The sequence below is a fragment of the Acomys russatus genome, chromosome 1 (genome assembly GCF_903995435.1).
Source record: "Acomys russatus chromosome 1, mAcoRus1.1, whole genome shotgun sequence".
Taxonomy (NCBI): Eukaryota; Metazoa; Chordata; class Mammalia; order Rodentia; family Muridae; genus Acomys; species Acomys russatus.
Window position 1 is genome coordinate 14715083 of NC_067137.1, and position 23821 is coordinate 14738903.

The following is a 23821-nucleotide window of genomic DNA, read 5'->3' on the forward strand; positions in this document are numbered from 1 at the left end:
ATGAAGGGCCATGTGACAAAGACAGAAAAAGCCTACCTCCACTTCCAACCCACACGCAGGAAGAGAAGGGGTCCAGACCCAGAAGTCAGACAGTGTTGACTCCACCCTGGGAGTTTCCTCACAGAGAGCTAGCAGTGGGAGGGAGGCATGAAGATGAGTCAGAAAGCCTCCTCTTGAGGTTTTAGAGATGCCCACGCAGATTTTCTTAGAATGAGTTCTCAGCTGCTAGAGGAAACAGCCTAAACCCAAAGCCCTGACTGATACACAGAAGCCAAAAGGAGGGCAAGTGTGCCTATGACAGGGAGCTGAGGGAAGTTTTGCTCAAAGCCTGAAGGTGCTTCAAAGTCTTCTCCCACTTCCTCCCTCCTCTGTGAACTTCTGACCTTTTGAGCCCACCCAAGTGAAGGGACTCTGGCCAGCTTGATTGTGGTGGGCATAGCTCTGGCAGGCCTTGCCCTTCTCCCCATTTCTTCTGTATTGCTAAAAAAAAATCATTAGATTACACACCTAAAGCTAGCCACCAAGGTCTATTCCCTTACTTGGCAACTTCTTCCTCCTAGCCAAGATCCAGCTATCAAAGTATTGAAGTCCAGCAATCAAAAGCCCCCTTTGGCTCACCTAGTTAACATGCCCAATTAAAATTAAGCATTCATCCTAACACAGCATTTCCTCCTTTTACCTTTATAAACCATCATTTTCCTATGGGCCACATCTGTCTCCTCTCTATCCAAAGGTAGTCCTTTGTCCCACTCTGGAGCAAATAGCCGTGCCCCCTCTGCCTTGTTTCCTTCCCCCCCTCCCCATCCTCTGTCTCCTGTATTTATCTTTTATGGCCTGCCCTCTCTCCTTCTAGGACAATAAATTTCCTTTGCGCAGAGAACTTGGTCTTGGGGAATCCTGAGCCGACATCATTCCTTACAGCAAGTGTGTCTTCCAGAAACTTCTCCGGTGCTGAGCAAAATTTTATTCTTCTTCCCACTTTGTCGTTTGATTTTGTTATTGTTTTAAGGCAGGGTTTTATGTAGCCCAGGCTAGTGACAAGCTCAGTATGACTTTGCTAAGAATGACTTTGAACCTCCGTTTCTCCCAGCCCCACTTCCCAAGTTCACGGCTTACAGGTATGTACTACCATGCCCAACCCCACATTATTTCACACAGATCATTTTTCATCTCTTTTCCCTGGCATTTTCTTAACTGCCATTCTTCTGAAAGAGAGAGGTGAGGAAAGGCAAGAGGAAGACCTAGGGAATTTTTGACCTATTGAACCTTGTGGCCACTGTAGCTCAGCTACATTTCTGCTACAAGACTCCCAAACTCAACTGGAAACTGAAGGCCAGATCCAAAGGCTTGGCTTGGAATCAGGTCAGAAAAAGTCATCTGGCCACCCAGCACTCTGGCGGGTAGAAGCCTTGCTCTGTGGTTCCGTCTGTCCCCATCTTAAGAAGATGAGGATAAAAATATCAACATCATGGGTAAGCCTATCAAAATGTATAGCAATACAGTACTTGACATGACATAACTCTTAACATAATCTAAAATGGATGATTAACATATTCCCCCCAAAGAGTTAGTTAAATACTTAACTACCTTTATTTTATATCATTTGCCCCATTAAAAAGAGAAATAACACCATCAGAGACTTGAGAAGGAATAAAATTAATTATCTAAGGAGACAGGAAGTGCAGCTTCCAAAATAAGAAGATGGCAGAGACAATTTGCTGCCTGAACTGTCACCCAAAACTCTCTATAACTTTGGAGCATCATCTTCAGCCTTCTGGCCCAATATCGGGCTGAAGACCAGATAGTATAGTTTTACGATTAAGCTTAGTTGTTTAGGGGTTAAGATAATTTTAGATCTAGATAGATATTATAAGTTGATAAAGATGAGATATGATATATATTGATTAACACTCAGAATTTTAGACTCACCAAGGTAGGAAAGATGTTTTCTTCAAGGCTGCCAAATAAAAATAGCCAAAGCATTATAAATGTGACATTTGTATAATTCCTGGTTGTTTCATGGTTCTTCTTGTTGTAGGTAGTTAATTGTATATATGTGTAATGTTACAAATATATATATATATATAAGAAAAAGAAAAATAATAAATAAGAAAAGGAGAGAAATAAAACCTAAAGTCTTTTTTTTTTCTTTTTTGGTTTTTTGAGATAGGGTTTCTCTGTGTAGCCTTGACTATCATGGACTCACTTTATACACCAGGCTGGCCTCAAACTTACAGAGATCTGCCAGCTTGACTCCTGAGTGCTGGGATTAAAGGCGTGCACCACCACCCCTGGCATATCTGAAGTCTTAAAAGTGTGTTTAAAACCTTTAATTCTTCTATCAATAGAAGATGAAAATCAGTTACATACCTCATGTGGGTATCCATCATTTTTCTCTACTTCTCCTGCTACATCTCCAGCAAGAATATAGTTTGGAGGACTGGTATGGAATTAATTTTAACAGGAAAATAGGCCCAAGAGCTCCTGCAGGCATCATAAGAACAGCAGTAAATCATGGCTGGGGTTCAGCACCCCTCATTCACAGCTCTACACTGACCTCTCCAGTAACCTGATTTGCTACATGCCAGTCTTGCTTAGCCAAACCCACAAGTACTAAGTCCATGCAGGCCAAGGACCTTTTGTACCCATGGCGCTAAGTAGGTGAGAGATGGAAACATCCCCGGGTGATGTTATTTATACTTAACCAGTTTTAATTTTTACTTTTGCTACCTTCGTAGTGTTTGTAACACTAAGTGTTTTGAGGGTGGGGGGTTGTTTTCGCTTTTGTTTTTCTTTATGCTACTGTGTTTTCTCTTCTTAGCAAGTGTGTGATCATGAATATTGACTCTCAAATTCTCCACTTCCAATTTGGGATATGTTGGGAGGCTGGGCTATGTTTCATACATTGCCTTTGAAACGTGAGCATGACATAATGATTTCACATTGCGTGAGCATGCCAGCCAAGTTGAGGCTGAGGGGTCCTGCCATGGCACAAGGCAGTCCTTTCATCTAGCATGCTTCAGAACTGTCCTAATTTTTTGGCTGTTGGATCTATTGCCAGGAGTCTGGATCCTATTTTTATGGGTAAGAGGATTTGAGGAGTACCCGATACCACCCTGCTACCCAATAAGATAACCAATAATTCTCTGTGGTGGTGAATTTATACTATGACTTCTGCCCCATGCGGGGGAATAGTCATTTGACATTTTGAAGGCTGAAAAAGAAAAATTGTGGGTGTCAGAGAGGTAATACTGAAGGAGGAAATAAGTAAACCACTTCAAAACTACTTGTACAGTTTCAGGCTGTATGGAACAGTAGCCCTGAAACTGAGAGAAACCTCAGTTTTCTTACATTCATCTTTGAAGCCTAAGGCAGGCAGGAAGAGTGGCTGTAAAGAACACCCACCTTCGTGAACAGACAAATTAAGTGGTGGCCCACATTAGCTTGCCTTTAAGTTACCAAATAGGCTTCCTCGTCTTCTCTTTATTCCCATGGTCGCTATGTCTTCATTCCTCCCATTTAAGTCTCCCAAAGAGACTGAGGTGCTATTTTCATCAGAGCAGAATATGGCCAAGGCTCCCAGGGAACTACCACAGAATGGAAGAACCGAGAATCCTACCCACCTCCCCTTTAAGTAATCTCCAGTTGGGCTGGTTTGATGGGCAAACGTTCTGCTTTTTCACATGATTTTTTTGCTGGGACACTGTAATCAACGTGTTTCTTTGATGAATGACAGAAGCTTCACGAAGTGCAGTGTTTGAGGAGCTGGAGCCCAGACTGCAAACATGGTCTTTGTTCTTCTGTCTCAAGCATTTCTTCATCGTAAGGATCTGCCTTTTCTCCTCCAGCCACAGCCCTCAAGCTACAATAACAGGCTCATGATGTTTTTCTTAGATACCAAAGTTATTTTTTATGAATATTTGCCTTTGAACTTGTTTCTCTTGAAGCAGGAAAAAAAATAGCCATACGTACTGCAGGGTCGACACTCGTAGGCAAGTTGTTCTCTTAAGGGCTGTAACTCTCAAAAGGTAATGTTTCTGACTGGCATGAATTGCCCAAAACCTATTTCAGAGATTACCATCAAAATTCACGCCCCAAAGCATCTCTATTGATGACATCATGATTGCTTCCCTCAGAGTCACGCAGACTCTTGGTGAAGTAAAGCAGGGCGCTGTTGCAAAGCAGGGAAGCCTTCACTGCATTAAGCTGCTTATGTTTTTGCTTTCCCACCTCCCCCACCCCGTATCCCATTTCAACATATCCTCCAACCTCCGCTAAAAATAATCCTATGAATGCCAGCTCAACAGATTATAGTAGATCGCCTGTTAATTTCACTCTGCCTCAAAAAGGAGCTTATCATCTTGGCTTTTAATTCTGTGTGCAGCTCTGTCAACTAAAGTTCAGATTCCAGACTAAATGTATTCTCCTGCTGCCTATTATGGCTTAAAGCATGCCTCATCAATGCAGCAGCTTAGTTCCTGGTGTGAAAAAAGGAATGTATCTTCCGCAAACTATTTTTCTGTCATATTAACAAAAATTAATCTGGAAAACTGAGCTCCCTTTAATCCTGCTTTGTGGCTTAGATTCCTCTGCCCTGGAACCACTTGTGTTGATTTCTTTTGTACATGAGCTGGTGCAAAAAAAAAAAAAATAGCCTTTGATATGGCGTGGAAATAAATCTGCATAGAGATGACGTGCTTCTGATGGCTAACACTGTAAAGCGAATCTTAGCAAAAAAAGGGTCGAGAATGAGGGGGCACCCTGTGAAATGTTCAACATGCAACCGTCACTTTGTTTAACATTAACAGTATTGTGGAAAGTTCTAGACCACAGAATATGTGTGTGCTTTAAGGTCGGATTCTAAAGCCTGGATCCAGATTCTACCATTGTTACATGATTTTGAGGAATACGCTTAACTAACTATTCTATGCACCATAAAGTAATGGTAACGACACCATGTACCTCTTGAGGTGCTGTGAGGATTGCATTGGCAAAAATACACGAAGCACTACCAGCATCGTCCGTCGCCTAAAATTATCACTTGATACCTATTGGCTCTAGATAGGGAGATAGGTCAGCTAACAGAGTGCATGCCTCGCATGCCCAAAGCCCTGGTGTTCTACCCCAGCACCTCATAAACTGCGTGCAATGGCATGTGTCTGTAACCTCAGCCTGTATTCGGGGATGCAAAGAAGATAACAGGAAGTCCAAAGTCCTCTCACCTACACAGTGACTTCAAGGCCAGCCTGGCATAAATGAGACTATGCTTTTTTTTTTTTTTTTTTTTTTTTTAATTTTTAAGCTAAGTGAGGTTGGATGATTGCTCAGTGGTTAAGACCACTTTTTCTTGCAGAGGCCCCAGGTTTGGTTTCCAGCACTGACATGGTGGCTCAAAGACATTTGTAACAGTCCCAGAGGATATGATGTCTTCTTCTGACCTTGCAGAGCATCAGGCCCATGCATGGTGTACATGGCAGGAAAAACAGTCGTACACATAAAATAAAATAAGTTTAAAGTTACAAAGGCACAACATCCCTTATAGCCTTAGGAACAGCATTGTAAAATAAAAAGAAAGCCTAGAAAAATCTAATTGTGTAAAATATGAAATTACAATATTTTATGCATCATAGTAATTATGTCAGTGTATATAATTATTCAATCACATAATTAAAATTATATGTTTTGCTTGTCCTACCTAGAACTTATATTTTAGCAAGTGAATTATTTTTCATTACTTCCACTGTGATTAAACTTAAAACCAACAATGTTTCCTAACCCAGCTAGTCCCTCTGTACTGCCCTCAGAACACTGAGCATGTGCTCCATGTCTTCCCTGAACAGGGAGCACACAGAACACTGAGCATGTGCTCTACGTCTTCCCTGAACAGGGAGCACACAGAACAATGACTCCGACTAGCTTCATTTATATGAAATGAGCAATTTCCCTAAGTATTCATTTGATCGAGATTGTTCCTTATAGATAATTGTTTCCTATCTCTAAACATTATCCAGGATGCCTGTGTGTCTCCAGAAAAGAAAATGCTACTATCTACCAAATCCAAACACCAAAATACCTAATTGCAAAACAAGCACCATATGCTACTGTTATAATACCTTAACATTAGCTCTTGAGGGAACATTTAGTGATCTTTTTCTGTTTTTATCTCAATCCAAGATGCAAACAGTAAATACATACCTTATAAATACATTATGCAGGGAAACCCCCAAAATTAGATAGATAGTTTGGTTGTATCTATACCTGTATACCGAACTAAAGAGGCAATAGTGACTCTGTTAACATATTGGGGTTATATGTTGGTACCCTTCTCCAATGGTCTTGCTACTGAATATATCATTTTTACAGAAAAAAAAATTAAAGGTGTAAAAGTCTAGAAAATTGAAACATGCATTAAAACATATGCTTCTCATTTATAGAAATGGAGAACAAGACTCACTATATAACATTTAATTCAGATTTTAATTTCCAAGAAATAAACTCCACAAAGCTTCTTGAAGAAATTTAAGAGCTTTCAAAATACATATCTGCTGTATTACATATTATATGACACATTATCCAACAAAACATATAAAACTACCACTATTTATTGTACAACAGCATGGTATTTAAGCACTGCTTAAAGTCTATGATATTGATAATGGACCTGGCATCGTTTTAAAGTTTTCATCCAAAGGAGTTTCAAAAACTACGTGTTTTTTATTTCTTTATATGTTCCTTTCTTGTCTCTAGATGAAAAGTAATGAAGGCAAGTAAACCTATAGGACAGACTTTTACACACAACATTTATCTGGAATCAGATTATTTAAGCAACGTATTGACTTTTGAAGTTGATACAGAAACAACTACCCCAAACTAAATTCAAATATTACAAGTGAAGATACTCCAGCACAAAGACTTGAATGATTTTGTTTAGGTTGTCAATGGTTGCCTCGCTCAGGTTTTCTTCATTGTCATCCATGGTGTGCCAGACTTCAGGGAAGGGAGAAGCTATCAGGTGAAGAACTGGAACACCTAACAGGAGATGAGTGACTGGTACGTTAGTAAGAATTTCCCATGGGCCAACTGGGAAGTGGCCTTTGTAAGCAGAGAAGTTCTGTATCTTATAAGACACTTAACAATTCATTGTCCCACGTGGACATCTTTATTTTTTACTTCATATTTGAAGCATGATTACTTCAAGACTTGTAAACAAACGTCAGTTAATCCAGTAAGGGATGATAAGGCACCTATTGCCTGAGAGCTCTTGTTCTGGGAGTGAAAAGGCAAGACTTGCCTATGTAGAGTTTATATTCTAGTGGGAACATGAGCATGACCATACAAGACATAATCATAGGCAGTCTAAAGCTTTTTTAAAAAATAACAAAATGAGGGATAAGGATAAGGATGGAAAGCGGTCAGGGGAACTGAATGAGGGGCTATTTAAAACCAGAAGATAACATTTAACTAGAGGCACAAATGCAAGAGAAAGCAAGCCAGGCAAAGATCTAGGAATCAGCTCACCATGGGCAACAATATCCCCAGGTGCAAGCAAAGGTCATGAGGCTTGCCCCAAGCAAAGGACACTAAGATGGCCATTGAGTGGAGAGCACAGGAAGAAGTGAGAAGAGAAGTAGGAGATGATATTGAAACAGAATCAGAAAATAGAAGTCATGTTAGGCCATGGTAAACACTTTCCATCTTACTCTGTAAGACAGCAAACCACTAGAGCTTTAAAGCAGTATTAGCATAATTTGATTTACATTTTTAAAAGATGAGTTTATTCATGTGCAAAAAAAAAAAAGAAGAGCAAGAATATAACTTAACTTTATGCAAGGCAAGACAGAATGTCAGTGGGTTTTAAGATTTCTTAACTATATTATGGGTATAGAGAAACAAAGATACCATCAAGAATTCAGAATGCCACCAGGCATGGTGGTGCATGCCTTTAATCCCAGCACTGAGGTGGCAGAGGCAGGTGGATCTCTGTGAGTTCGAGGCCAGCCTGGTCTACAAAGTGAGTTCAGGAAAGCCAAGGCTACACAGAGAAACCTTGTCTCAAAAAACAAACAAACAAAAAATTCAGAATGCCTTTCATGAGAAAAGAAAAGCTATGAATGAATGACACAATGACCAAATTAATTGATTTTTTTATACTTAATGACTCTTATCACTCCTAAATTGTTGCTAATGGGGGAAATGGGAATATTGTGTAAGTCCAGTGCTGTATATGAGATTCAGCATAGATGTCATCTTGAAGACTTAAACACAAATATGTGTATGAAATAGAGGTGGAACTCAGGGAAAGGGTAGAACTAAAGACAGCTCGCAGTATTCTGCCTTGAGCAACTGGATAAATGTAGATCATTTACTGAAAAGGGCAAGACTAGGAAAGGAACGTTCCATGCCATAAATTCTTCCATGCCAGTGAACAATAATGGGCTCTATCATTTCATTTAAGTATTCAAAGAGAGAGGGCTGCTAAGGGGATGGGGGTTTGTTTCATTCCATTTTGTTTGTATTTATCATCCTTAATTTTTTATACTATATATTTTGATCATTTACTTCCCCAGCAGCTCCAAGATCTTTCCCACTTCCTACCCTCCCAATTTCATTCTCTTCTCTTCCCTCTCTCCTCTCTCTCTCTCTCTCTCTCTCTCTCTCTCTCTCTCTCTCTCTGTGTGTGTGTGTGTGTGTGTGTGTGTGTGTGTGTGTGTCTGTTTGTCTGTCTGCCTCTGACTCTCTCTTTCTCTCTCAAAAAATCAAAACAAACAAAAAGGCAAAAAAATATCAAACAAGCAAACAAAAAATGAGCACACACACACACACACACACACACATACACACTCAAAATGGAGTCTATTTGTGTTGGCCAATGGGGACTGCCCAGTGTCTTTCCACTGGGGAAAAAAATTATTTTCCCCGCTCCCAGTGGATATAAATTTCAAATAGCTTCTTGGGTGGAAGTGGGACTTTTTAGTTAGGAGTATGTCCAGTTACCTGGTAGGGGATGCTAATGCATTACAAGCTACACCAACATAGACCAGGTGAGGGTGTGTCTAGATGGCTTCCTTCTTATTTAATTTGGTTTAGTTATCTAACATTTATCTTGTAGATAAATATCCAGAAAACACATGTTACCCAAAACTTATAGCAAAATATTTATACTTCCTCTTACAGATAAATTCTCATTCAAATTAACTTAGTGTCTTTTTTTAGATCTTTTGAAGGAGTGGTTCCAGACTAGGTTTCTCTGTATATCTCTGGCTGTCCTAGAATCACTCTGTAGACCAGGCTGGCCTCGAACTCACAGAGATCTGCCTGCCTCTGCCTCTCAACTGCTGGGATTACAGATGTGTGCCATCATGCCCAGCCACTTTTAGATCTTTTAAAAGACTTTATATGTGTCAAAACACTAATATATAAATGTAATTCAGTCAAGCTTGGAAGGGAGTCAACTAAGGAAGCATGGGCTTAGTGACTTGAAGTACACCAATATTACTTATGTTTAATTTGTTTCTCAAACACATGCAGCAGTTGGAGACCTGGAAACTTTCACCATTAAAGAAAGCTGTGTAAGGGCACCAGGGAGCAGAGTTTTAAAAAAAAAAAAAAAAAGGAAGGTTCTTTTTACACTGGGCAACAGTAACTGTAAAGACCCATAACTGATTAAAATGAGGAGAATAAATGACTGTTGAATGTTAAGCCATAACTTGGACATCTGTATCATCTAAGGCCCAGTGAGCATCAAACACGAGGGATGAAAACGATGGAAGACACAGGGGAAGGGTGGGGAGAACAGTGTGAAATGCAAGCAGGACATGGCCTCTACACTCTTGAACTCACAACAGCCATGACCTCTCCAAGATCTTCGTGAGATTGGGCCCACAGCATCATGTCATGGAGGGCGAAAAGTCCCATAAGGCCTCACCCCTCTCTGAGGATTTATACATAGTTATAATGGCTGTGGGCGGAGGGAGAGGCATATGCTTCAATGGTGAACCTGTTGGTAAGGTGTCCTTACCAGTACTGTTATGCTCCTCTGATAGCCTCCTGTATGCGCTCCTGTAAGCAACCCTAATGAAACCCCCTGAGCCATTTTTTTAAAAATGCATGAAAGGGGAAGGGAGATTATTTGAGGAAGGGGAAGGTTCAAAAAAAATGGCAAAGGAATAAATATGTTCAAGCTTCATTATATACATCTATAAAATGCCATAATGGAGCACTATGTACAATTAACATATAATAATAAAACTAAACAATAAAAGAATGTGTAAATGGTTTTGTTTTAAATTTCCAAAGTGCACATAAAATATAACAAATATGATAGGCACAGTAGAGATAACAGACGTGCACAATGATACAAACACACACACACACACACACACGCACACAGAGATTTACCTTTTCTTAAGAATGGAATGTGGTCATCCTGGATAATGTTTCCATAACCGAAATTTTGGAAATACTTCCTCTCCAAAGAATGGTCCTTGAGTAAACCCAATTCATAGAGTTCCTGTTCTGCAGACAGCAATCAGACAGGAGATGCACATCTAAAAATTATCTGATGGAGACTCAGAATACATCCTTATTCAGGGAGCTTGAAATCTTACCACACAAGGAATTCTTCTCTAGATACGTATCAACAAACATAGGCACAAACAGGGCAAGTGCCTGTCCTGCACCTAGGCACACTTTGGAGTGATGGCGAATAGAAACAAAGCCACACGTGACTCTGGCGTTGCTGGTGAAAACCTCCTTAAGAGTAGACACTAAGGGCTGGAGAGATGGCTCAGCGGTTAAGAGCACTGTCTGCCCTTCCAGAGGTCCTGAGTTCAATTCCCAGCAACCACATGATGGCTCACACCCATCTATAAGGAGATCTGGTGCCCACCAGTATCCTCTGGTGCAGAGAATACTGTATATGTAACAAAAAAGAAAAAAAAAAAAAAAAGAGCAGACGCTCAGCAGAACGATAGGGAGATTGAGAAGGAGAAAATAAGAGTCAAGGGTGTTGGGAAAACTCAGGTGCAGATGCTCATAGACACAGATGGTGCTTGGGGAATCCCTGCAGAGGGCTGTGGGGCTAAAAAGTGGACTAGACAGGCAGAGCAAGATGAAGTACATCAACTGGCCACTCTGTGGGGGAAAGACACCTACTATGACCTACCATGATCTATATTCTCAAGATGTAGTTCCAGTGGCTTCAGCATCACCTGCGAATGACTTAGAGATGCAAGTTAGCTGGTACTAATGAATCAGAAATTCTGGGGTACAGCCCAGTAATCCATGCCTTAATATGAACTCAGTGGATTCCGTACTGTACAAAATGTAGAGAACCACTGACTGATATAACCCTTTGCTCTTGTTATCTGGTAACATGTAACTCATGTTATACATAACCCATGTGTGGTTTGTTCAAGATGATAAGAGATCATGAGATTATAAAACAGGGAAATAAAACTCCCTGGGATAGCTGTTCGTTTTTGTGACTGTTAAATTTCAAGGGTTAAAACTATACCAATTAAGCCAGGCGTGGTGGCGCACGCCTTTAATCCCAGCACTCGGGAGGCAGAGGCAGGCGGATCGCTGTGAGTTCGAGGCCAGCCTGGTCTACAAAGTGAGTCCAGGACAGTCAAGGCTACACAGAGAAACCCTGTCTCAAAAAACCATTAAAAAAAAAACTATACCAATTAGTAAGCAAGTGTAATGGAATTTTAAGAACACTGAGAAAGCTTCAACTAGCACAAAAATATAATATTCCTATTTATCAATATTTATATTTCCTTAGCCATAAGGTAAATTTTTCCTATACAATTAATAAATTTTTCCTATACAATTAGTTAAATATGTAAGTACCATGAAGGAGCATAGTACAATGAATTTTAATCACAATAAGGTACAATTTAATGATGTGTGCATTTTAGAAAAGGAAATAAGGGGACCACATGGAGTCCTTGGGGGGAAAAAAGACAAAGGAAGAATATAGAATGCGACAAAATTGAGGTGGAAATGTGGTGTTTTGATGTTTGCATTTCAAAATAGACTAGGAAACTAATCTAGGCCTGCTAAAGAATTAGAAATAATAAACTGGTAGGGTAAGACAATGCCAGAGAGGTATGTTATTTATTTAAATAGCACATTTAAACTATCAATTTTGAATTTTAAGGTGTAGCACCTGTCAGAAGGAAGAAACAATATTTTGCTCTTTAATAGCTGTGGTGCTTACCAATTGCTTGAAGTCTATTAAACCATCTGGTAGTCTTGGGGAAAAAATTGGGAAATGTTGGATTTGCAGCTCCAATTAAATCTAGTAAGACAAGCAGATCCTAAGGGAGAAGAAGATTGCTTTGTCAGTCACCCAAGCTTGCTTCAGACCCATTGGTAGAGAAGAATGGTCAAAAGTAAATACATTTTAATAATCGAGAATCACACGGAGAGCTATATAAGGGAACAAAGAGTTTAGTAACATTATTTGCTAATGATTTTAGAGAACATTTTAAAATCTTGCAATGTGAATAAACAGCAGTGTATTATACACCAAATGAACATAGCCAAGAAAAATTAGAAAGGGAGATTCGATGCATATTTCATGGCTTGAAAAAGAATTCATTTGCTTTATGTTCACATGGGAGCTTGAACCAGTCTAATTGTCTATGCCATTATAATTAGGCATTTTAACTTTAGTTTGTAATGATAGGGGAACATGAGGGCAGAAGCTATGACTCCTATAGCATGTATGAAAAAATTCCTTTAAAGGAAACTATATGCACCATGCTACTGGATCGCCATTACTTTGTGTAGCAAACAAGGAGCTCGATCCAGCAACTCTCTAACGTCTCCAGGTTACACCATTCCATATTAAACCAATGTTCCTTAGCTTATTAGAGCCAAAAAACACCAGCAAGCTTGTGGGCTCCCCGACAGCCACCACCTAGATTAAGCCCTCCCAATTTAAGTAAGTGAAATAATTTGGGGGTAACTACCTAGTGTGAAATCTGACATACTGGGTAAACATTCTCAGATTTCATGATTCCAAAGACATAGTATACATGAGTGATATATACTTATGCACATATGTAATTAATATATATTTATTCATTTGGAAAAATGCTTGTTTGAAATATGAACATATTCATTAGATTGGCTGAGTCTCTGTCTGAGAAATAAATATTCCTTTCCATCACTGTGGATCATATATCTGGACTGATAAATAACTACTAATTCTCTATGCCTCTCCTCATTTTCCTGAACCCTTCTGAGCCACTTGGGCACAAGTGAATGAGTGAAATACTGACTACATGTCTTTTGTCTCAGTGCAAGCCAGCAGTGTACCCGAGAAAGTCATATTCACATAAGAGGCGTGAGGGAAAGCTCATTTGATTCATAGGGTGCAGGCCAGTCAGTCACATGACAAACGATGGGGATTCATGAACGCAGGGTGGAAGGTTTAGAGGGAATGTCAGAGATAAGTGGAGACCACTGGGAGGGACAAAGTCCCACGGGTAGCAGAAGGTTCTAAGCTGGGGTTGGTGAGGACTTGGTGACAGAGTGGAGATCAAGTGTGAGAAGAGTCACAGGAGGATGTGCACTGATGGGGCACTTAGATGAGGATGGATGGAGGTTGGATGCTGCACCCACTTCCTAATAATAGCAGGATTTTAAGGCATCCTCAAGATGTCTCTACCCTTACGTCATAAACGCCACGTCAACCTACTACATCAAATTAAGCATCCACACTGCGGTCGCTCTACTGCTTTAAACACATGGGGAAGTCCTCACTCTTCGTGCCTCCTCTTGACTGAAAAAGGTTTTTTCTCTCTCTCTCTCCGTAGTACACAGTACTAGGGGGATGTGCTCTCACTGAGCTACACTGAATCTAATAGCTCCTTAATCTGATTTTCACATCATTTTAATTAAGCTCAGCCAAACACAGCGTGTAACACAGAATCATTCTTCTTAGCTCTGGGATTCCTCAAAAATCCAGAGCTTGCCAGGGAATGTTCTACAATAAACACTGCTCTGAGGATTCCACGGCACTTTCAGGCCTTTACTTGGTCTTCGAAGCCTTTTCTCCGCAGACAGAGGCTGAGCTACAGAGCCAAGGTCATTACTAACCATGCCGTCCAGTTGGTTGGTGCCTCTCGATCCAGGAGGGTGAGGGCTCGATGCCATCTTCTGGGCTAAGTGCCGAGACCCATACAGAGAGTCTTGGGGAGACCAGTGGAGAAAAGCCTCTTCACCATCAAAGAAAATGAGCCGGAGTGAGAGATCTCGCTGGGGCCCAGAGGCATCCTGGTAAAGAGAACAATTTGAAAAACAAAACAAACCCAATGGAAACTCTCCCTCCCTGACTATATTATAAAGCACTTAGTGAGGACATATTGACCTGAGACTGTTTTCAAAGACATCTATGAACATTATATCTTCAAGATGGGTTCATGATGATCATCAGTAGGAAAAAAAAAAAAAGGAGCAAGATGCTCCAGTCAATTAAACCTTCACATTCTTTCCTAGTAACTGGGCAAAAAGGCAGATATTCCATGAAGAGAAGATGTCCAAGAGAGGGAAGATATGCCAGAGGTTACTTCACAGTAGTTACACTTCAAACATCATCGCGCCATGCAAATCTCGCTCCTCCTCAAGTGAAATGCCTTGCATTTGCTTCCCCCCTCCCACCCCCCCACCCTTCCACCCCACCCCCCCCACCCCCACCCCCCCCCAAGCTGTTAGACTTAGGATGCTGTGGGGAACACTGTGTCACACCAGGGTTCCCCCTCCACGGGATGTGTTGCCTCTCCCGGGCTGCACCTCTTGGGAGTGTCCCTTGACTACCTGTTCAAGCACTGGGCCTTTCCACAGGGCCACCACCTCCACTGCTCTCCCCAGAGGTTGACTAAGGCTGCTGTAAAACCTGAACTGCAGCTCCATTGTTCCTTCCTCCTAATCCCATTTCATCCCTCTCCCTGCTGCCACTGTTGATACAAGGCCACTCCCTACTCGCTGACCTGAATGCTTGTCAGATGATGTTCCATCTTGTTTCCTGGGAACCCAACCTAAAACAACGGGGTACCTTTTTGCCTTACTGAAGTCTGCAATTTGTTATTGAGACTCTAGGTTCAAGAGTCTTCCTTCGGAAATGGGAGGGAGGGAAAAATGGGAGGATACAAGGGATGGGATAACCATTGAGATGTAACAAGAATAAATTAATAAAAAAAAATTTTAATTGAAATTAAAAAAAAGAATGTTAAATACTAAAAAAAAAAAAAAGAGTCTTCCTTCGGAATGATGTAGGGGCACAGACAGAATTATTTAAGAGTTAGGAGAGATAAAACCGATAGATGAGCATCATATGGAATATGCAAGAGGCTCAAGTGTAAAACACGCATGCACTGAAGATTGGGGGAAACGAGAAATGGAGTCCAGAGGCATCAATCCAGGCTTTGTGAGAGAGACAGTATTTGAGAAACTAAAAAGGTATAGGTTTTATTTTTTAGCTGGTCTGGCTATAACTCTTTTCTACAGATCAGTCCTTTGGGTATTCAAATCCCCAGGTCCTTCATCTTCACCAGAATCCCGAAGGCCACCTAACCTCACCTCTTCACAGTTAACCCTCCTATAATGACCCTATTTGCTCCATGTCTGGTCAAATTCTTGGTCTGCTCCTTTGCCCCTCTCTTCTTAGTCACACTTTCACCGGACAAATAGCAATAGCATGGAGTAGCATTCTCCATCTATTCTGTGACTACTCTCAAGATGCCAAACCTGACTAGAAGAAATAAACAACCACACCGTTTGCTAGCTTGACATCCATGACCACAAAATTTTTATTTGTGTTAACCGGAAGCCATACTGTATTTTCTCGGTTCATCCACACTCACACTGAGTATTTCACACTCTTCCTTTCCCTAATCTGCAGTTCCTCAAAGTCACCCATCCTTGCTCCCGAGTGATGGCCTTGATTTCGTCTTGCCAGCCTCATTAGATGCCAATCTCTCCACGTATGCACTAAATTCCATCTCCTCTTGTCTGCTCAAGGGCATTGCTTTACCAAACACTTTTTCTCCTACATCAGGTTTTCTGTCTCTACTGGATATTTCTATGGACTTGCAATCTCCACTGATTGTTGAGCTTTTTTCCTATTCACAGAAAATCTCACTGGAAAAGTCCTATATTTGCACTGTGCCTAAGTCTTATTCTTGCACTCCATATATTTTTTTTTTTTTAATTCTGGGTGTTGAACCAAGGGCTCCAAGCATGTAAGGCAAAGAACTCTACCAAGTGAAACATGCCCCCCCCAGGCTTTCTATGAGTTCTGTTCCTAAGACTACCCCTTTCAGCTTCATCTCCTCTATCTACTGAAACTGATCTTGTCAAGAACACCTATGACCTATACATTGCTAAAGGCAAAAGCCAACCCTCGGTCTTCAGCGTCCTTCACTTACTGACGGCATCCAGCATAACTGGTGCTTCTCCAGCTTTCCTAATCACATGTCTGCCTTCTTCATTTGCTTAATTTTCTTTCTGCCTGATACATCCCCACAGTTATGTTGTCAAACATCTTGGGTACTTTTGATCCTGAGAGCCAGTTGGTTTTATTCTGTACGGATGTACTCTTCCCAGAGCCCTCTAGAGCCTTTGCCCTTTACTTGTTCCAGCCTGTGCTGGCTGCTCACTTGCCCTAATCTCTAGTCACCTTTCACCTCCATCCACCCTGTGGCCTCTGTCTTCTTCTCCAGTAACTAGATCCCCAGGACTTTATCATCTGTTGTTTCCTGAATTTTCCCCCTTACTTTTGCTGGAGCAAATTTAGACAAGACTTCTAAAATGAAACAGTGCGTGAGAGTGAAGATTGCTGATATTTTACACATGTAAAAAAAGTCTTCATTCTGTGGTTTCATGTGGCAACAGATTTTTTTTATTTAAAATATTTAAGGCACAACCCCATTATTTTCTAGCTCCCAAGATTTCTATTGGGAATTCCAGTGTCATATTCACTCTTACTACTTTTTAAATGGCCTGGAATGATCCCACAAAAGAACTCATCATCATTTCACTTTGTTTTGTTTTCTCATTTCTAGAAAAGATATTTTATCTACTCCAGAATCCTATGTTCTTAGTACCGTTCTCAAAAATAGTATTTTTAATTTCAGTTTTTTAAGAGCTCTTCACTATGATGCAATTACTCTGTTATTGAACACTCTGTTTTGTTTCATGAATATAAATTCTTTTGTCTCTAAGGATTTTTTAAGTAGTGTCAAGCTATCTTCTGCCCCTTGCACTATTCTATTTCCTCCAATTTCATTTCAATTTGCATAATTAGTTTTCCTTGCTTTCTTCCACAGCTGAAACTGTTCTCCAGTATCTGGCCACACCTGGTGTTCATTTGTATTGAAGAACAAGGTACTAAAATGTTCACTGGAGACACAAATTGGTTGGCTCTACTGCAGTCACTCCAGAGCAATCTGGTGTCTATTCAGTGTTCTCATTTAAGATTGCCAAATGTCTCCCTTGGCATCTTCTTCTGTGGCATCCGCATCCTCTGGAGACAGACCCTCCAGTCCTCTGTCTGCTGCTGACTTTCTGGTGCTAGAAATGGAAGAAAGCCTAAAGACCTCACTGTTCAGCATGATATTCACCGAAACTCCTTGATCTCCCTAGGGCTCCTCATCACTGCCTTCCTTTGTAGCTTGTCCTCCCAAGACCAAAGTATCCTTGGTTTAATTTCTTTAGAAAGTTTCTGAGAGGCAGTGAGATACTCGCTTCCCTGCCTGGCACAGATTTGAAATCTATACATGCGTCTGTTCCTTATACTCACTGTGCCACACACACCACCCCCACCTCACTTCTACCCTCCTAAGCGCTCCATGTCTCTAACTACCTACCCTTTAGGATTTTGTCAAGAGACTCTGTGGACCATTCTGGAGCTTTTCCATTTCACTCTGCTATGACATCCATTTCTTGTCTCCATGTTGGTGTTTCCCACTAGCACATGTCCCCTAGTTTCTTCAAAGATAGCATTTCCCTGGTTGCTTTAGAGTGATACTGGATGAAAGAGAAAGCAAGGTTTTGAACAATGTGGGAAGGATTGTAAGCTTTGTCACAGGTGAAAGCAGTCTTGGCGGGCTTTGCCCTTGGACACACCATGGATACTCCCTGAGATTAACCTTGAGATAGACTGGGTGGAGCCATCCTGGGCCTGGAATTCAGGAATCGGACCTGGGGACTCCACCTGGACTATTGTGTTTCTAATGGACCCTCAATGGGAGAGGGAGACTGCCCCTTGCATATGACAGACAGGCCGAGAGGAGAGAGAGGAGCAGCAGGTGGAGACAGGGCTTGATGGGAAAAAGGATCAGCAAACAGGCCGGATCAGCGCACAGACCAGAGACACCTAGGGACCCATCCCGTGGAATGCATACCGGAAGGTTCACTCTTTTTTCCCTTTAACCTTTTTTTCCTCTTGTGTAAGCTAGCTGGGCTGTATAATAAAGGTTAATTGTTAAGAAACCGAACCAACAGAACAGTTTGTTTCTTTGTGGATTGTTTTGTTTTGCTTTTGAGACGGGATCTCATGTTATGGCCCTGACTATCCTGGAACTCCAGTGTAAACTAGCCTTGACTACCTCCCAAATACTGAGATTAAAAAATGTGAGCCCCCACACTCAGTTAAAAAAAAAAAGATTGTATCATTTGAAAAGTAAAGAACTTTGTATGCTAAGCATTTAAATTGTCTTAGTATTGCTTTTTAATTAGACCACAAAAAAGAGAGCTCATTAGACTTTGAATCTCTAATTACTCCCAATAATATTAAGCATAAATGCTCTTGAAGGTTTAATAAGCATTACATAGTTAAGTATATTTTCTCATCAGAAAATATACAAGCCTAAGTTTCTAGCCGTAAACAAAAGAGAGCTGTTACTGCCCCCAAGTAAAACAACATAACCATGAACCAAGAGGACAGAATCAGGCTGTACGGTACCAAAAGCATTCTGTTCATGCCCAAAGCAGATGCCTTCTGGCCATGCCCAGGACAGAGATCTTCTGTCCACGTCCAAGGTAGAAGCAATTAGAGGCAGTTCTCACTTCCTTCAAGCTTAAGAGCTCAGGAGTCTCACTGGAAGGCCAGCAGTCAGCTGACAGCAAACAGTAGTTCCTCATTCATCCCATTCTCTCAGCATAGGTTTGCTTGGACAGAACTAGAGCCTCGTGGATACTGATCCTAAGCTCCACAAGGCAAGAGGCTCTTTTTTGTTTCTTTTTAGAGCTGGCAGAAAAATAACCATGATCGTCAGTTTCTACTAATTTAGGATGATACCTAGACATGTGGAGGATCTTTGTGGCCTGGTATTTTAGTGGTTTTCTTTTCAGTAATCAGGTTGAGCCCAAGGCTTCCTGCATGTAAGTAAAGTTCTACAGCCTCAGCCCTACTTTTTTATTTTAAGACAGTGACTAAACAAGTTGCTCAAGTGGGCCTTGACCTTTCTGTGGTCTAATCAAACCTTGAACCTGCAATCCACCTTTAACCTTCTGAGTAGCTGGGATTGCAGGTGTGTCCCACCAACTTGGCTTTGAAGGTTTGGGTAGTAATATTACATAGGTTCGGCTATTGTAGAATACAGAGCATCAAATTTCCATGGTGTTTCCTAATCTAAGGCTCTGCAATGTAGCTACCACCTCAGTAGTAAAATATAATAAATACCCCCAAATTAGTGGCTTGAAACAACTATGCATGATCCTGGGTACAGGACACAAGTGGATCGTCCAAGGATGAAGACACCCTTGTTGAGTTTAGCCAGAGCAGCTCAGTGTTTCTCTGTTGTCGGTGAGGTTGGCTCTAGTCCACATGTCTCTTATCCTCCTGCTGGGACCAGCAGGCCCCTCTCATGTTGATGACAAAGACAGGGATGGCAAGCATATGCCCGCCTCATGTCACATCCCTACCATCTCACTTTCCAAGACAAATAAATAAGAAGTCCACAGTCAGGGGACATAGGAGTATAACCCACTACAGCGGGAGGATACAGCAAAGCTACCAGGTATGAGATGTCACTATGCGATTGGTATGTGTTACTGGAGACGGGTGAGGAAGGCCGCAGAGAGTCAGAACACTTATCCAGGCTACCATCCAGACCACTTCCCGCCACCTCCTTCACAATTCATGATAGCTAAAGAACTTATATCCCACAAATTCAGTTCAAATATACCTGAAAATAAATCTGATACAGTTTGCATTCAACATTAGCCCGTTCTAAAAATTGTTAGCATCACCACTTATCGCTAGTAGAAAAAGGTAATTTAGAAAAGGCATACATTGACATCAATAACGTAGAGAATTTCCATTCAATGATTCAGTTCTATTTCTTTCTTTTTTTTTTTTTTTTTTTTTTTACGCTTACTGGCATTATTGTGGCAATTATTATTTCTTTTGTGGGGCCTAGCCTGCCTGGCACTTGCTATGTAGTCCAGGGTGGCCTCCAAATGATGGCTATCCTCTTGCCTCGGCCTTACAGAGCTGGGACTACAGGATCATCAGACCACCTCACCCACTTTAGCTCTCTCCATTTCTTATACCCAAAGCAGATGTGTGCCATGCAGAAAGAAGGCAAGTGGGTCACAGAGAAAAAAATGTGTGCGCCAAGCAGAAATATGCCTTTAAGTCTCACCTCATCTATTCCATGTCTTTCTGTTAGAAATGTAAGTATTAAACACTAAATGTCTTGTCTGCTTACAAATTCCCTCAGGAATGGTTACCAGTTCAAAGCAGGGCAGGGCCTGGGACAAAGGCCTTATAGAAGGCCCAAGAATAAAAATGTGAAAAAGATATTAAGAGGCTATAAACAATCCTTGCTTTCTTCAAGTTCAGCATATCCAGCAAAAACAGAACCAAATATCTCTATTACTTCCATTACAAGATAAACCTTTTATTTCTTTCCTCTCATTGTATCAAAAGCTGAAGCCCAGGGTAGGGGGCAAGCACTCTCTGCCTGTGAAGCAGGTTTTTGTGTTTGCTTTGTCATGTTTACTTGGTTATGGGCAGTAGTTTGAGCATCTAGTTGAGCAACTCTCCCCCCAAATACACCCTGAACACAGAGGCTGAAATCAAATCTGAGAATCAAGCATTCTGAGTCCCAGGCAGAACAAAAGCGCTGCTATGCTGTGTAAAATGAAGCCCTGGTTCACAGCTACAACAACAACACGTTTCTACCATGTGCTTTTCATCGAGGTATGTCTGAATTACCCACAGCCCTCCCCCAATTCCAGAGCCTCCCTCTCTCCCAGCCGAAGGTTGCGATGTTTCACGGCTGTGTAAACAAGAAGAAATAAGCACTTCTCACTATAAAACAAAATAGACATACTTAAGCCAGCACCAGCTTTCCTCTTATTTCATCATTTGCAAAGAAGTGTTGTGCTCATTTTAACATATATTCAAATCTGAGATACCAGCTGTTGGTGAATGAACATACTATCAACTGTCTGTGAACTATTGCCCATAGTAGACACTTCAAATCATGTTATCGTCCAAATAATACTACTTCAATTTCATTTTTTTTTCATTTTTTCATTTTTTTAACGCATTTTTTAAAACGCACACCAAAATTTTGATTTCCAAATGACCTTCCCGCTCTAAGGATTCTAGATTTCATGGAGTTGCTACTGACTGGTCTTTTTTGTTTTTGTTTTAATCCTAGGAGTCAACAAAAAGAAAGCAGATACCTTCAAGGTATGGAGTTTCTTGTCTAAGGCACGAGCAAGTTCCAGCATCATTGCGCACGGCACAGCTGAGTCAGTGGCTCCCACAAACACTCTGCTGTCCCACTGAGGGAAATACTTGGAGTCATAGTGGCAGGCGAGGACCAAGTGTCGTTTGGCTTCTGGGTTAAGGGTGCTGATGAGATTGGAGAAGGACCGGTACCCATACGGTGTCTTACTCAAGAAGGTGTCGACTTCCACAACCCACTCAGCCTGAAGTCTCTGAATTCGCTGCATGATGTGCTGATCAAAACAAATGGTTTTCATTGGTTAGCTGTGTCTCTAAAACTCTATATGATGCTTTCTTTCGTTGTTGTTGGGAAACAAAGTCTCACTCTGTAGCCCAGGCTGGACTGGAAAATGAAGATCCGGTCAGGCCCTAGGCTAGCATTGAATTTATGTTAATCCTCATCATCATCTTCATTCCAAGCACTGGGATTAATGGCATACATGCTTGCCTGCTTACTGATAGTTACAGCGCTACTAGCTGTTATTTTAATCAACAGCAATTTATCATTGAAAGAAGAGGCTAATCTCCCTCACTCCTAACCTTTTGCCTACTTATCCATCCCATTCAGTTGTCAATATTTACCAGCACTAGCAATCTGATATGGATCTTTCTGCACACTCCTCTTTGATTGCACCAACCTCACCAGCATAAAAGCACACATATTTGAGGGAGGGGTGTGGGGTTTTCATAGAAAGGTGGCCTACTTTATATAATATTTTCCCCTTGTTCTGCCCACTTAATAATCTGTCATGGACACATCCAGTCAGGGGACATATCCAGCTCAGTACTCCTAAAGACCACTTTTGACATTTGTAAGATGCTGAGGTGGTCTGTTTGAGAAATTAAGCGTATCCTGTCTAGAAGCTTCCACTTTGGGCAGCTGTGGATGGGTGTGTGCATATGCTGACCACATAGGATGTGCCCCACGCTCTGCAAATGCCTCCTGTGTAGTGAATACTAGCGGGAGATACTAGCGCCCCCTGCTGATGGTTATAGAAAAGGTTCCCACAGCAACAGATGGATGGGGGTATGGTCAGGCCATACCTACAGTGAGAATCAATAAGCAACTCGGACCGAAGCTTGCTTTCCCGTATCCAACGTAGGTCCAGACCTGTAGCCCAGAGGAATCTCTCAGCACCGCCTCGTTGCCACTGTGGGCCTTCTGGGCAGCACAGTGACAGGGGCCGGAAACAGGAAGCAGGAAAGGACCACCTTGCCAGCAACTGAAAGTGTCTTCCTTAAGAGTCTAAAAACTATGGCATGAGAAGTTACGAATGAGCTCATTGCTGTTTCATTTTGCTTTTTCCCTATCCTCATTCTTCCTTGGACTTGTTTCTTTTACTGTATTTCTTTATTCCCCTCCGGTATCATTTTCATCTTTGTAAGATGCCTCATTAAAAACACTCTTAACCCTCAGACGACAAATTAGCCATTATAAGAACGACAGTTTGTCCCACAATTAACATCTAGAAAGGAGGGACCTTGAGAAAAGGAACAAATAACTCACAATAGCTGGAAGTAAATGTGAGGGGTGTTTTCTCCCAAAGAAACAGAGGATTTTCTATTCCGGCCAAGTCTTGTGTGGCCTACAGCACATTGATGTAACATGACACAGAGGCAAATTCTGACTTTGGACAAACTATAGCAGGAAGCTTCCAAGGAGAAGGGAACTTAGAGAAGAGGGGGTGGAGGCTCTGTGTCACACCATCGGTCTTTAAAAAGGCTGAATACACAGGCCAATCCCTTTGGTTTGTACACTTGGCAGACTTTAACCTAAACAGCACATGGCATGCCTTACCTTCCTTTTTGGCTAGTACTTGACATGATGTCTCTTTCAGTTCATCAAAAGAAACACTTAAAGCCTTTTCACAGCCGGCTTTCGGATCTCTTTTATTTTGTTGTTCCCCACAATCCCTATACTGTGCTTTGTTCACAGTTGGGAATAGGACGTAAGCATAACAGTGAGTGTGGGGCAGTAATGAGAGCATTTAAAATCACACAAGACAGATCGTTATCTGTTTCACTAGAGAGAACTCTCGAAGATGAGTTTCGTGAAGAAGATAA

The 23821-nt window shown here is 41.4% G+C and overlaps 1 protein-coding gene across 1 annotated transcript in view; it reads right to left on the bottom strand.

Moving 5' to 3' along the window:
• Nucleotides 1–6779: 6779 nt before the first annotated feature.
• The window catches only part of Qpct (glutaminyl-peptide cyclotransferase), a 30860-nt gene continuing 13818 nt past the window's right edge, over nucleotides 6780–23821 (bottom strand). The window contains exons 3-7 of the mRNA XM_051166030.1: nucleotides 21712–21990; nucleotides 14113–14289; nucleotides 12224–12323; nucleotides 10399–10515; nucleotides 6780–7029 (exon numbers count right to left, since the gene is read on the bottom strand). Coding sequence (XP_051021987.1) covers nucleotides 6884–7029; nucleotides 10399–10515; nucleotides 12224–12323; nucleotides 14113–14289; nucleotides 21712–21990 — 819 coding nt within the window. The 3' untranslated portion in view covers nucleotides 6780–6883. The remainder of the gene's footprint in view (nucleotides 7030–10398; nucleotides 10516–12223; nucleotides 12324–14112; nucleotides 14290–21711; nucleotides 21991–23821) is intronic.